The 15,209-nt window shown below is 45.8% G+C and overlaps 2 protein-coding genes across 6 annotated transcripts in view; both read left to right on the top strand.

Annotated features, from left to right (window-relative positions):
* DAZAP2 (DAZ associated protein 2) overlaps positions 1-15,209 on the top strand; it is a 426,196-nt gene that overhangs the window by 222,026 nt on the left and 188,961 nt on the right. The window lies entirely within an intron of this gene.
* LETMD1 (LETM1 domain containing 1) lies at positions 1,824-14,814 on the top strand. 5 transcript variants are annotated; one of them, XM_050748779.1, is made up of 9 exons: positions 1,824-2,003; positions 2,558-2,709; positions 6,245-6,360; positions 7,910-7,992; positions 9,950-10,136; positions 10,244-10,345; positions 10,450-10,602; positions 12,111-12,207; positions 13,749-14,814. In XM_050748779.1, exons 1-9 carry the CDS (start codon positions 1,882-1,884, stop codon positions 13,817-13,819), a joined length of 1,083 nt encoding a protein of 360 aa, XP_050604736.1. In that variant the 5' UTR covers positions 1,824-1,881; the 3' UTR covers positions 13,820-14,814. The 5 variants fall into 5 exon arrangements, with proteins under 5 accessions (XP_050604736.1, XP_050604737.1, XP_050604740.1 ...); XM_050748780.1 differs by lacking the exon at positions 6,245-6,360 and having other exon boundaries at positions 1,852-2,003; positions 7,944-7,992; XM_050748783.1 differs by lacking the exons at positions 6,245-6,360; positions 9,950-10,136 and having other exon boundaries at positions 1,860-2,003.

Genomic DNA, 15,209 nt, shown 5'->3' on the forward strand with positions numbered 1-15,209 from the left:
TCCTGCCTCAGCCTCCCGAGTAGCTGGGATTACAGGCACCCACCACCACACCCGGCTAATTTTTGTATTCTTAGTAGAGACAAGGTTTCACCATATTGCCCAGGCTGGTCTTGAACTCCTGACCTTGGGTGATCCACCAGCTTCGACCTCCCAAAGTGCTGGGATTACAGGCGTGAGCCACGGCTGTAATAGATAGAAAGATAGTCAACTTTCTATCCCGTCCACCCCATCTACTCAACTCTTGTGAAGATTCAGGGCCATCTTTTAAAACTTTTCCTCTGACTACACAAGTGGTACCGTCATTAATAACCTGTGCTAATATAAAGCTCTGTGACCTATAAAGCAGTATACATATGTGGGAGCTTTCACAGCTGTATTATCTTTGGATCCTCACAGAAGTCTTACAAAATAGGTACTATTATAAGGGAAATAAACTCAGAGCTAAAGTGATATATCCAAGGTAACATTCACTAAAACAAATGTCAATGCCAAGACTGAACCTATAACCAGGGAACCCACATGGGATGCTCTACCACCTTCCATGAAGAATAAATATTCATATATATCCAGGAGGACTGTTAACTCTTGGAGGCAGTTACGTACCACTTCTGGGAATCCTTCCTAGTTTCAAGTATTAATTTAGTCAAACATGTTTACTGAGCACCTACTATGTGCTAAGTATGGCACCTAGTGTTGGAGGTGCAGCAAGGAACAAGGCAGAGACGATACCCTCATTCTAGTTCAGGGAGCTGTCAAACAAGGACACAAATATATGAACACTGTAAGTGATAGATGCTATAAAGAAAATACAAGGCCGGGTGCAGTGGCTCACGCCTGTAATCCCAGTACTTTGGGAGGCCAAGGTTGGCGGATTACTTGAGGCCAGGAGTTCAAGCCCAGCCTGACCAACATAGTAAGACCCCGTCTCTACTAAAAATACAAAAATTAGCCATGCCTGGTGCCACGTGCCTGTAATCCAGATACACGGGAGGCTGAGGTGGGAGAATCGCTTCAACCCGGGAGGCGGAGGCAGCAGTGAGCCGAGATCGCGCCACTGCACTCCAGCCTGGGCAACAGAGCAAAACTCCGTCTCAAAAACACAAAACGAAACAAAAAAGAGTAACATGAGAATAAGTGTGAAACGTGTCCTTTTTGCCGGCACTATGTCAGATTGGGTGATCACAGAAATCCTCTCAGAAAAGTAACATTTAAGTTGAGACAGAGCTTGGTCTTCGGTAGGTGCTTAACGAAAACCATTTTCCCACAAACTTAGTTCTGGAAACGACAAATAAAGGAAAAAGTGTACTTAGTCCGCACAGGGGCCGCTCCCAGGCCTCCAACCTTCGCCACCAGACTGTGACTGGAAAGTGGACAGTTCCGGCCTATCCACGCCGCCACCATTAGAGCGTGCCGCGGGTCCTCCAAGCCACCAGGAGGCGCCATGGCCTAGGCACTGGCAAACTGAAATCTGGTACCTAACAGTCGAGGCACAGACGCCCCGAGTCTAGGCAGAAGACAAGGGCGGCGCTAGGAAGCCCTGAGGCCCTAGGGAATCGCGGAGGGTCACCGGGCCCTTCAAGGAGAGGGTATCCTCCGTATCCTCCGCAACGCAAACCCACACCAGTGGCATAAGAACTCTCTCCCTCTGGGACACCCTGTTTCCGGCGCCTTTAAACCGGGAAGTACTGCTGTGTCCAATCCTGACCCTCCTTCCGCACTTAGTCTTTGAGTCCTTCCCTTTCCTGGCTTGTGCCGGAGCCAAGCAGGCTGTGGCTACCAATCAGCGCTCAGAAAAGACGCATGCGTCTTTGAACGAAGGCAGCGTACAGTTAACTTTGACCCAAAGACAACCTCTTCTCTTCCGCTTCCCTTGCTGTGAAGATGGCGCTCTCCAGGGTGTGCTGGGCTCGGTTGGCTGTGTGGGGTTCGGCAGTCACCCCTGGACATTTTTTCACCCGGAGGCTGCAACTTGGTCGCTCTGGCCTGGCTTGGGGGGCCCCTCGGTGAGGGTCCTGTAGCAAGAAAAGCATTTTTGACGTTCAGGTTCTTTCAGTGTCTCAACCTTGCTTGCATTCTGTCTCTCAATTCTCAGAGTTCCACGCCTTGGCCCAGGAATTTTTATTCTTCTGCTCAAGATTCAAACTCCAATCCCCACTAGTGACCTGGCTTCCTGACCCTCTCTACTCTCAGTGCCCCATATTGTCTGCTCTCCCCGCGTGTCCTGAGCTCATCTTTCAGCCTCACTTTTTCGGCTCAGGTTTTACCGCTACTATCTTGATTCCACCTCTCTCTGACTTAGCCTGCAGTTCAAATTGTCCCACAGGCATTACATTTTCTCCAGAGTCATGCCCTGAGTTCGTTTCCTGCCTGGCCTTTGCCTGATTTGTGTTTCACAGTCTGAATGCCTATCTCTTCTTGACCCCAAGACCGTCCTTGGATTTCAGAAGTGTCAAGCTTGGGATACATTCTCCGAGACTTCTGCTTTACATTAGGGACTCAAGGCGTGAGGGAGCTTCTAGGACTGGTTCCCAGATAGTCTTTTTGATCTTCCTTGTAGGTCTTCAAAGCTTCACCTTTCTCCAAAGGCAGATGTGAAGAACTTGATGTCTTACGTGGTAACCAAGACAAAAGCAATTAATGGGAAATACCATCGTTTCTTGGGTCGTCATTTCCCCCGCTTCTATGTCCTGTACACAATCTTCATGAAAGGTAAAACGAAACTACATAGAAATTCCTGAATCAGCTTTTGGGCAGGGTCAAAGAGTTAGCATGAATAAGATCATTTGCAGGTTCTGCTATGGGGATGTGAGCCGAGATATCTTATATTTCATAAATGACTGCGCCTTAAGCTAATTCTTATAAATTAGCACTTCTTGAAAATGTTTCTAGAAAGATGTTACGAGAAACAACTTATGACAGCAACATGAGGGAGGGAGAATATAGGTATGTTCTCGTACTTTCTTAACCACACACCTGGCTATGGTAAAAAATTTTTGTCCTGCACAGGGCAGGGATCTGTGGCTGTACAGACCTGCCCTGTGATTTATCAGTTGACTTACCCATAGGAAAATGAGGTCTAACCCTTGTTACGAATCTATATTAGGTAGTATGTTGTAGTGGCAGTAGCACTTCATAATACTTGGTTTCCAAATGTTTTGGTTCAAATCAGAGATCCTTAGTTACTAGGAGATAATATGTATCGTGTCAAGTGTCTACTCTGGAGCCAGATTGCCTGATTCAAATCCCTGCTCATCACTGTGTGATTGGACTAATTAATTAATCTCTTGGTTTTCTTATGTGAAAAATGGGAGTAATGGAACCTACCTATTTATCACATGGTTGTGAAGATTTTAAAAATTGGCCAGGCGCGGTGGCTCAAGCCTGTAATCCCAGCACTTTGGGAGGCCGAGACGGGCGGATCACGAGGTCAGGAGTTCGAGACCATCCTGGCTAACACGGTGAAACCCCGTCTCTACTAAAAAATACAAAAAACTAGCCGGGCGAGGTGGTGGGCGCCTGTAGTCCCGGCTACTCGGGAGGCTGAGGCAGGAGAATGGCGTAAAAACCCGGGAGGCGGAGCTTGCAGTGAGCTGAGATCCGGCCACTGCACTCCACCCTGGGCGACATAGCGAGACTCCGTCTCAAAAAAAAAAAAAAAAAAAAAAAAAAAAAAAAAAAAAGATTTTAAAAATTGATACATGTAAAGTATGTAGAACAGGTCCTGATCCCTAGTAAGTGCCAAATAAATGTTAGGTTATTTTCATCTAAATGTTAGGTAACAATATTATAGGTTGGTGCAAAATAATTGAGGCTTTTGTCTTTCAGTGGCAAAAACCACAATTGCTTTTGCACCAAACCTATAGTATGCTCTATGCTTCTATCATAACATTATAATAAACTACATTGCCAAATCTGAACATTATCATAATTATTACTAGCTTCATGGACTTGAAAAATTACTTATCCTTAATATGTAAAGTAGAGATAAAATTGGCTGCTTTTTCTGTTCTCGTGTAGATAAATAGGATCAAATGAGAAAAAGGGATGAAAGCATTTGTATTTGTTTTTAAACCTTTTATTATTTATTTATTATTTTTTGAGAGTCTCACCCTGTCACCCAGGCTGGAGTGCAATGGCATGATCTCGGTTCACTGCAACCTCTGCCTCCCAGGTTCAAGCAATTCTCCTGCCTCAGCCTCCCAAGTAGCTGGGAATACAGGCACCTGCCACCACACCTGGCTAATTTTTGTATTTTTAGTAGAGACGGGGTTTCATCATATTGGCCAGGCTGGTCTCAAACTCCTGACTGCGTGATCCACCTGCCTTGGCCTCCTGAAGTGCTGGGATTACAGGCGTGAGCCACCGTGCCGGCCAACTATTATGGAAATTTTTAAACATACACAAAGGTAGAGAGAATAGTGTAACGAACTTCCATGTATTCACCTCACTTCATTATCATAACTCATGGCTGCCAATCTTCATTTATATACTTGCCTTATGTATTATTTTGAAGACAATCGATACATCATATAATGACATGTAAATCATTGATAAATATGAAAGCATTTAAAAAATAGATGCAAGAGGCCGGGCGCAGTGGCTCATGCCTGTAATCCCAGCACGTTGGGAGGCCGAGGTGGGCAGATCACCTGAGGTCGGGAGTTTGAGACCAGCCTGACCAACGTGGAGAAACCTTGCCTCTACTAAAAATACAAAATTAGCTGGGCGTGGTGGCACATGTCTGTAATCCCAGCTACTAGGGAGGCTGAGGCAGAAGAATCACTTGAACCTGGGAGGCAGAGGTTGCGCTGAGCTGAGATCGTGCCATTGCACTCCAGCCTGGGCAACAAGAGCGAAACTTCATCTCAAAGAAAAAAAAAATAGCCGGGCGCAGTGGCTCAAGCCTGTAATCCCAGCACTTTGGGAGGCCGAGGCGGGCGGATCACGAGGTCAGGAGATCGAGACCATCCTGGCTGACACGGTGAAACCCCGTCTCTACTAAAAAATACAAAAAAAAAAAAACTAGCCGGGCGAGGTGGCGGGCGCCTGTAGTCCCAGCTACTCGGGAGGCTGAGGCAGGAGAATTGCGTGAACCCGGGAGGCGGAGCCTGCAGTGAGCTGAGATCCGGCCACTGCACTCCAGCCTGGGCGGCAGAGCGAGACTCCGTCTCAAAAAAAAAAAAAAAAAAGAAAAAAAAAATAGATGCAAGAATTTTCATAGAATGAAGATTTAAAATGTAATCATAGAAATATATTGAACTAAACTACTTTTAAAAGTGTTCTAGGCTGGGCATGGTGGCTCACGCCTTAATCCCAGCACTTTGGGAGGCCAAGGTGGGCAGATCATGAGGTCAGGAGTTTGAGACCATCCTGGCCAACATGGTGAAACCCTGTCTCTACTAAAAATACAAAAATTAGCCAGGTATGGTGACGGGCACCTATAATCCCTGCTACTTGGGAGACTGAGGCAGGGGAATTTCTTGAACTCAGGAGGCGGAGGTTGCAGTGAGCCGAGATTGCACCACTGCACTCCAGCCTGGGCGACAGAGCAAGACTCCGTCTCAAAAAAAAAAAAAAGGTGTTCCAGGCCGGGCGCAGTGACTCACACCTGTAATCCCTGCACTTTGGGAGGCCAAGGCAGGTGGATTGCTTGAGGTCAGGAGTTCGAGACCAGCCTGTCCACATGGTGAAACCCCATCTCTACTAAAAATGCAAAAATTAGCCAGGCGTGGTGGCACACACCTGTAATCCCAACTACTTGGGAAGCTGAGGCAGGAGAATTGCATAAACCTGGGAGGTGGAGGTTGCAGTGGGCCGAAATTGTACCACTGCACTCCAGCCTGGGCAACAGAGTGAGATTCCATCTCAAAAAAAAAAAAAAAAGAAAAAAAAAGTTCCAGAAACGTGGCTGGGGAATACATAGGGTTAATTTAGCAAGACCTTCTGAAGTTAGGGAGCTTGATTTTTCAAAAGGAGTGACCAATGAAACAGAAGAGGGAGACCATCCCATAGCAGATTATAGAAGCCAAACTTAGCTAGAAGAGAGGCGATGTGCTAGGGGAGAAGAGGTTGAGAAAAGAGATTCGGGTTGACCTCAAGAGTTTCAAGTTACCTAGTTTAAAGCTTTGAATATTGTTGGGGAGGGGTGAGAGTGTTTGCATGTGATTGAACATGGAGTAGGAAGCTGTGGTTAAGATTTAAACTGGGATGACATCACACTCTGTCCTCTACTTTAATGAGGCAGGATTGCAGATGTTATGGGCTGATGCCAAAAAGGCTAGAAGAATAAAGACAAATATGTGGAAGCACAATATAAAGTTTCATCAACTTCCATACCGGGAGATGGAGCATTTGAGACAGGTATGGGCCAGGGGCAGATATCCAGAAGTTCATGGTGAGGTAATTATATTTAATCAAGATCTCAAGGTTTTTTCTTTCATTTGTTGTTCACCACTGATCAAGCTTTTACCCTTTGCCATGAGAACAAAATACTGAACTGAATGAGGCATCAGATCATTTGTAAGAATTGGGTTCATCCAGAGTTGTAGCCCTCCATAGCAAGAGCTCCACAGAATTTCTGGCACACTTTCTGAATGAAAGTTGTAAACACTAAAATCTAATTAGTTTCTGAACATATAAAAGTCTGCAAGGGGGCCAGGTGCGGTGGCTAACGCCTGTAATCCCAGCACTTTGGGAGGCTGAGGCAGGCAGATCACGAGGTTGGGAGTTCAAGACCAGCCTGGCCAACATAGTGAAACCCCGTCTCTACTAAAAGTACAAAAATTAGCTGGGTGTGGTGGTGGGCGCCTGTAATCCCAGCTACTCGGGAGGCTGAGGCAGGAGAATTGTTTGAACCTTGGAGGCGGAGGTTGCAGTGAGCCAAGATCAGGCCATTGCACTCCAGCCTGGGCGACAGGGCAAGACTGTCTCAACAAAAAAAAGTCCTCAAGGGCAGTCAGACACGGTGGCTCACGCCTGTAATCACAGCATTTTGAGAGACTGAGGTGGGCAGATCACCTGAGATCAGGAGTTTGAGACCAGCCTGGCCAACATGGTGAAACCCCGTCTCTACTAAAAATACAAAAATTAGCTGGGCATGGTGGCGGGCGTCTGTAGTCCCAGCTACTCGGGAGGCTGAGGCAGAAGAATTGCTTGAACCTGGGAGGTGGAGGTTGCAGTGAGCAAAGATCATGCCACTGTACTCCAGCCTGGGTGATAAGAGCAAAACTCCATCTCAAAAAAAAAAAAAAAAAAAAATGGTCTGCAAAGATCCAAAGGGCAGCATGAAAGTAGTATTTGGTGGTGACTTGATGGGTCGTTTTGAAGCTGAGAATAAGAATCTAGGACCCATTCCGCAGATCAGGAAGAATTCACTGAAGGATTTGGTATAATGTCAGGCTCTGTACTAGACATTATTTGGGATACAAAAGTAGATAAGTCAGAGGTTTTGTCCTCAAGGAACTAACTATCCAGAAGTAAACAGAAATAAAGTTGGGGACCACATGCAGTGGCTCATGCCTGTCATCCTAGCACTTTGGGAGGCCAAGGCGGACAGATCGCTGGAGGTCAGGAGATTGATACCAGCTTGTCCAACATGGTGAAATACTGTCTCAACTAAAAATACAAAAGTTAGCCTGGAGTGGTGCTCATGCCTATAATCTCAGCTACTCAGCTGACTGAGGCAGGAGGATCACTTGAACCCAGGAGGCAGAGGTTGCAGTGAGCTGGGATCACACCACTGCCCTCCAGCCTGGGTGACAGAGCAAGACTCCGTCTCAAAAAGAAAAAGAAATAAATTTGGTCCTTTTTCTGGGCTGTAACAGAAGTTTACTGTACAGTGGGGTGGAGGGATTGTCTGTTGTATTAACTTATTTGGGTTAAAACTGCATCTGTGTTTATTTCTGCTTAGTTCCGCCAAGACGTCACCAAGTGTCTTTTCCTAGGTATTATTTCCATTCCACCTTTTGCCAACTACCTGGTCTTCTTGCTAATGTGAGTATAGACTTCCATCTCCCCAACATCTTGAAGATGTATCAATTTTTTAAAATTAATAATTACTTTAAACAGAACTTTTCATTTCAGAAGCTAGGTAGAGGTTATCAAACTTCTGCTCCAATCTTCTCATTATTCCAGGGTTCATAAAAGCCACTTAGGAAGACCTTGGTTACTGGAATACATCACATCTAGAAGTGTAGATGGCCTAGACTCTCCCTGTCTCTTAGCTGCCCTGAGTCATGTGAAAGAGATAGTGACCTTCTCCATCATCCCTAGAGGCAACAACTCAATCCCCGAGAGAGAGCACTTTTAGACTAATTTCTTTAGAAAAAAAAGTACATTTTGTATTCTGATAACATATTTTTATTACTTCATATCCAAAAATGACATTTCTAAACTGTGATCTTGCATGTCATTCATTATCTATTGCTGTATAACAAATAACCTCAAAGCTTAATAGCATAAAACAATAGTATAAATCATTTTCATGATTTTGTAGGTCCAGAATTAGGGCAGTGCTCAGGTGGGCGGTTGATTTCTGTCTTCCATGTAGGGTTGACAGAGGTCCCTTAGTGATATTTAGCTGCTGAATGGACTAGTCTGGAAGGTCCAAGATCACTCTTATGTCTGGTGCCCTGGCAGGGATGGCTACATGGCTAGAACTGTGAACCAGAGTGCCCAGATGTGGCTTCTTCAGTATGGCAGTCTCAGGGTAGTGGGACTTCTAACTTGGGAGCTCAGGGCTCCAAGAGTGAGGGATTCTACTAGTGAGTAAGAATCTACATGACTTTATAACCTTGTCTTGAAAGTCACATAGACTCACTGCTGCTCTGTCCTAAGATTGAATCAGTCACCTAGAATGAAAAAAGGGGAGGATGTAGACCTCAGCTGTCCATAAGATGAGTGCCAGAGAATTTGAGGTCATGTTTTAAAACCACCAAACATGTAGATAAATGAATTAAAAAACAAATCGTGGCCAGGTGCACGCCTGTAATCCCAGCACTTTGGGAGGCTGAGGCGGGCAGATAATGAGGTCAGGAGATCGAGACCATCCTGGCTAACACAGTGAAACCCCGTCTCTACTAAAAATACAAAATATTAGCTGGGCTTGGTGGCACACGCTTGTAATCCCAGCTACTCGGGAGGCTGAAGCGGTAGAATCACTTCAGCCCAGGAGACAGAGATCGCACCACTGCAGCCCAGCTTGGGTGACAGAGTGAGACTTTGTCTCAAAACAACAACAACAACAAATCGATTGCCTTTTACATACTGTGTCCACATAAGGACTGTGCTATAGTTAGATTGTCAACATCACATACAGTGTCCAGGTCAGTCTGCAACTCTGTCCAAAGTATGCTCTTCACATGTTTTAGTTCAAAAAGAGTCATTATGTCTGATTGCTGCATGGCAGGCTATTCTGCTAGTCCTTCCTTTCACATCACATTTCAGTAATGTTGCTTGAAATTGTGCTTCAGTGTATCTTATAAACTTTGGTCTGAGAATCACTTAAGAAAAAGGACTGACTATGGTGGCTCTCACCAGTAATCCCGGCATTTTGGGAGACTGAGGCAGGAAGATTGCTTGAGGCTAGGAGTTCGAGACCACCCTGGGCAATATAGCAAGACCTCGTCTCTGCAAAAAAATTAGAAACTTAGCCAGGCATGGTGGCCTGTGCCTGTGGTCCCAGCTACTCAGTAGGCTGTGGTGGGACGATTGCCTAGTCTAGGAGATTGAGTCTGCAGTGAGCTGTGATCATGCCACTGCACTCTAGCCTCGGTGACAGGGGACCCTGTCTCTTAAAAAAAAAAAATTAAAAAAGAAAAAGAACACTGAGGTACGGAAAGAATGTCTTCATCTCTTCTTCCTAGTATTCATGTCTACCAAATGCTTTCTTTGGCTTCCTCTGAAAGAAGCCAGTTTCAGCAAGTGAGTTTGTGATTCTTTCTCCTTTCAGGTACCTGTTTCCCAGGCAACTACTGATCAGGCATTTCTGGACCCCAAAACAACAAACTGATTTCTTAGATATCTATCATGCTTTCCGGAAGCAATCCCACCCAGAAATTATTAGTTATTTAGAAAAGGTCATCCCTCTCATTTCTGATGCAGGACTCCGGTGGCATCTGACAGATCTGTGCACCAAGGTATTCCTGCAGTTAACCCTTCCTACAAATGTGTGTGTGCACTAAAACTAGGTGAGAGGGGTAGTTAGGACTTTCCTAACATCTACCAATCTCTTACCTCTTCCAAGATACAGCGTGGTACCCACCCAGCAATACATGATATCTTGGCTTTGAGAGAGTGTTTCTCTAACCATCCTCTGGGCGTGAACCAACTCCAGGCTTTGCACGTGGTGAGCACTTTGAGGGCTTCTCTTTTCCGTAGCATCACCATGTTTCAGATGTTTGCTTGAGCTCATACTATTTGCCTTTCCCCTCCTATGTGGTTGTGTTACAGAAAGCCTTGAGCCGGGCCATGCTTCTCACATCTTACCTGCCTCCTCCCTTGTTGAGACATCGTTTGAAGACTCGTACAACTGTGATTCACCAACTGGACAAGGCTTTGGCAAAGCTGGGGATTGGCCAGCTGACTGCTCAGGAAGTAAAATCGGTAAGAGCTTGATTGCAACATCAACCCTCAACCCTTGGTGTGCTTTCCAGCCTACAGCAGGCCAGAGATTTACAGGGGCTCCTTGTCTTGTTTGTTACATGGAACCCAACTTGTTTATTCTCTCACTTCATTTATCTATTTATGATTTTTATTTATTTATTTTGAGACAGGGTCTGATTCTGTTGCCCAGGCTAGATAGAGTACAGTGGCACAGTCTTGGCTCACTGCAACCTCTGCCTCCCGGTTCCAGTGATTCTCCCACTTCAGCCTCCCAAGTAGCTGGATTACAGGTGTGGTGTGCGCCACCACGCCCAGCTATTTTTTTGTATTTTTAGTAGAGATGGTTTCACCATGTTTGCCAGACTGGTCTTAAACCCCTGGCCTCAAGTGATCCATCCACCCAAAGTGCTGAGACTACAGATATGAGCTACTGCACCCAACCTGTTTGTTTATTTTTTAGTAGAGATGGGGTCTCGCTATGTTGACCAAGCTGGTCTTGAACTCCTAGCCTCAAGCAGTCCTCCCATCTTGGCCTCCCAAAGTGCTGGGAATACAACCGTGAACCACTGTGCCCGACCTTTTTAAAAATTATTTTTTAATTAGCCAGGAGTGGTGGCACATGCCTGTAATCCCAGCTACTTGGGAGGCTGAGACATGAGAATTGCTTGAACCCAGGAGGTGGATTGCAGTGAGCCAAGATTGCACTGGGTGACAGAGTGAGACTCTGTCTCAAAAAAAAACAAATAAAATTATTTTTTATTTTTGTAGAGACAGGGTCTCACTGTGTTGCCCAGGCTGGTCTTGAACTCCTGGGCTCAAGTGATCCTCCTGCCTTAGCCATTCAAAGTGTTGGGATTACAGGCATGAGGCACTGCACCCAGCTTCTCATCTCATTTCTGTGTCTTTTTTCTCAATAAACTTAGCTAGGGGGAAGGAATTGCCCACAGTAATTTTGGTTTGTATTTCTTCTAGCACTTCAGAAAGCAAGGATACTGCAGTTTAGACCTACTATTTTAGATTATATAGGACTCTTTGCTTGTCATCTTGTCCATCACTAGTTTTCAAATTGCCATGAGGAAAGGCTTCTTGTGGGAATAAGATTGTAACTTTTTTTTTTTTTTTGAGACAGAGTCTCGCTCTGTTGCCCAGGCTGGAGTGCAGTGGCATGATCTTGGCTCGCTGCAGCCTCCGCCTCCCAGGTTGCAGTGATTCTGCTGCCTCAGCCTCCCGTGTAGCTGGGACTACAGGTGTGCACCACCACGCCTGGCTAATTTTTGTATTTTTTAGTGGAGACGGGGTTTCACCATATTGGCCAGGCTGGTCTCAAACTCCTGACCTTGTGATCTGCCTACCTCGGCCTCCCAAAGTGCTGGGATTACAGGCGTGAGCCACCGTGCCCAGGGAGATTGTAACTTATTTAAAGGAGATTTAGGATTGTTTGTGGATTTCCATTTCCTTGGCATAATCACTCTGATTATTAAAGACCATTTCTCTTCTGAGCGGTATAGGCTTGTTATCTCCGTGGCCTGAATTCTACACATATTGGTGAAGATAGGTGTCGAACTTGGCTGGGAGAATGGCTGCAGATTTCCTGCAGCCTGAAAGGTAAAACACATTTCTGTGGTTATACCAGTAAAATCTAAGCCACTTTTATAATTCTGAGGTCATTTTGGAGTTAATTATGGAGTACTGTGAGACATACTGATTGAAAGGGCACAAACTCACATGCCTGCTGCATGCCCGGCAGGTAATGAAGTAGGCCATAAGAGAAGAGGGAGTAGTGGGGATGTGGGAACATACGAGTGAATGCATGCTAGTGTGAATCAATTTTCCAACCTCGGCACTTTCTTGTGGGGGGATATCCTGTGCTTTTTTTTTTTTTTTTTTTTTTTTTTTGAGACAGAGTTTTACTCTTGTTGCCCAGGCTGGAGTGCAATGGTGCAATCTCAGCTCACTGTAACCTCCGCCTCCTGGGTTCAATTGATTCTCCCGTCTCAGCCTCCCGAGTAGCTGGGATTACAGGCATGCACCACCACGCCCAGCTAATTTCGTTTTTTTTTTTTTTTTTTTTTTTTGAGACGGAGTCTTGCTGTGTCACCCAGGCTGGAGTGCAGTGGCCGGATCTCAGCTCACTGCAAGCTCCTCCTCTCGGGTTCACGCCATTCTCCTGCCTCAGCCTCCCGAGTAGCTGGGACTACAGGCGCCCGCCACTTCCCCCGGCTAGTTTTTTGTATTTTTTAGTAGAGACGGGGTTTCACCTTGTTAGCCAGGATGGTCTCGATCTCCTGACCTCGTGATCCGCCCGTCTCGGCCTCCCAAAGTGCTGGGATTACAGGCTTGAGCCACTGCGCCCGGCCTCGTTTTTTTTTTTTTTTTTTTTTTTAGTAGAGACTGGGTTTCTCCATGTTGGTCAGGCTGGTCTCAAACTCCTGACCTCAGGTGATCCGCTGGCCTCGGCCTCCCAAAGTGTTGGGATTACTGGTGTGAGCCACCATGCCCGGCATATCCTGTTCTTATAGGTATTTATTATAGCAGTATCTCTAGCCTCTCTCCACTAGATGCCAGTAGCACCCCTTCACCCGCAGCTGTCACAACCAAAAATGTCTCCAGACATTGCCACATGTCCTGGGGGTGGGGAGGAGAGAGGCAGGACTGTCCCTGTTGAGAAGTACTGGTCTAAAGGCATTCAAACTCAAAACAAAAACAGTCTACTGACCAAACACAAAGCATATGAGGGTATGTATTAGGCTTATTGGCTCCTTGTTTAGGGTGGGTCTTGATGTGGTCTGGGCCTTTGGATGTTAGGGTAGGCCTCCTAATCTTGAAGCTGAGAAATGTCCGTAGAGCAGCAACTTCTACTAGAACAATCCCAAGGTGACTGGTGTTTAGTACCATTACCATCTCTGAAGTTTCTACTGCAGTCACATGAGAAATAGAGGATGAGTTGATATGAATATATAGTAGAAGGAAAGGAAGGCATGCATGCAGGGGCTGAAACAAAGAAGGGGAACTTTGAGAAAAATAGCTTCTTCATTCCGCCCCTCCCTGTACTTGGCTTCCTGCCTCCAGGCTCAAGCCATATATAACAAGGCAGTTATAAGGCAGAGTGTTCCCAAGCCAAACCACTAACACTGTGGTGTTTTCAGAAACTGAGCTGTCTCTCTTGCTGCACAACGTGGTCCTGCTCTCCACCAACTACCTTGGGACAAGGCGCTGAGTGAACCATGGAGCGGATGGCGTTGTCCTGCAGTCGCATAGTACCGCAGTGCAGGAACAAACAGCACTTGCCAGCGAAGTCTGTGTGCACTGTTAAGTGTGTGGGAGGGAGAGAGAGGAGCAGGGGCCATGGGCTTCACAGCATGGCACACGTGGGAACTGCAGACATTCCCTTCACAGCTAGAACTGAAACACACCCTCTTGTCAGGGGTGGCCCATGTGAGGTGTCATCCCGTCCCCCTCATAATTACTAATAGCTGGAACTGGCAGCAGCCTTTACTGGGCTTTTACTGTGATGTGTTCAGTTCATGTCCTGGGAAGTCCGCTTTTGCCCCAAGTGGGAATCCTTATTTGGCTAAGGACTGATCCACTTCCATGTTACTTACATCTGTGGGTTTTTGTTGTTGCTGGTAGAGAATTTGTGGCTGGCGAGAACAGCATTTCTTTGGCCAGAGCACTCATGTCCATGCATGTACTTCAGTGTTTCCCTCCGTCCTTTCTGATATGACCAAAAATCCAGTTGTTCTTTGTCCCCCTCACTGGCATGGGCTAACCACTTGTTTTTCAAACCCTTTGAACACCTTGACTTTTTTTTGATGGGTAACTTGCAGGAATATTCTATTGGAAAAGATAACAGGAAGTACAAGTGGTTCTTGACCCCTTCCTCAATGTTTCTAGCCTTCACTCTCCATTGTCTTTTCCGGGCTGTATTACACCCCCTGTGGATCTTCAGCGCTTTGCTGCCTCCACTGTGATGCAGCAATCCAACTGTAACTGACAGTGGCTGCCTTCTTTGGGCCATGGATCACACCTGTAAGGTACTAATTATTGCCCAGCCTGGGGAGATCAGGAGAGGTCTGCATCGAGTTAGTAAGTTGGGTTTAGCTTTTGTGTGTGCATCAGTGACTTATAGTTCTGTAATAACGTACTGTAAATGCATGAAGCACTGTTTTTAAACCCAAGTAAAGACTGCTTGAAACCTGTTGATGGAAATGACTCATGCATACTCTAATCATTTTGCTGAGTCTCCTTTTACAAGACTGACGTAACCTAACAAGTGGGGATTTAATTGGTTGGAATAGAACCTTCTGATGGGATGGAAGTTTTGCCGAAACTGATTTGAAGTTGATCTCCTTGCTGGACACTTTAAGATGGTAACAAGGAAAAGAGAATTTCATATAGTTAATGGAATGAGAAAATGGGAGCCCAGAGTAGGGACAGGGCAAAGCTCCAACAGACACAAGCAAGGCCTGCTTCAGCTGAACAGGTACACAAGGGCATATGACCAATCCAGCTCTTGGTAGTCCAAAGAGAATATTCTATTTTTCCATCATAAAATGTTTCTATTGTTAACATTAATTCCTAACTGACCTAATTAGTTTTATAACGAA

This window comes from Macaca thibetana, chromosome 11 (genome assembly GCF_024542745.1).
Source record: "Macaca thibetana thibetana isolate TM-01 chromosome 11, ASM2454274v1, whole genome shotgun sequence".
NCBI lineage: Eukaryota > Metazoa > Chordata > Mammalia > Primates > Cercopithecidae > Macaca > Macaca thibetana.

What these genes read in the sequence shown, in the direction of transcription:
- LETMD1 (XM_050748779.1), top strand. Translation starts at nt 1,882, where the DNA reads ATGGCGCTCTCCAGGGTGTGCTGGGCTCGGTTGGCTGTGTGGGGTTCG. An exon ending in TACCTGGTCTTCTTGCTAAT is followed by an intron (nt 7,993 to 9,949) that starts GTGAGTATAGAC and finishes TTCTCCTTTCAG; the next exon opens with GTACCTGTTTCCCAGGCAAC. An exon ending in CTGCTCAGGAAGTAAAATCG is followed by an intron (nt 10,603 to 12,110) that starts GTAAGAGCTTGA and finishes TGAGCGGTATAG; the next exon opens with GCTTGTTATCTCCGTGGCCT.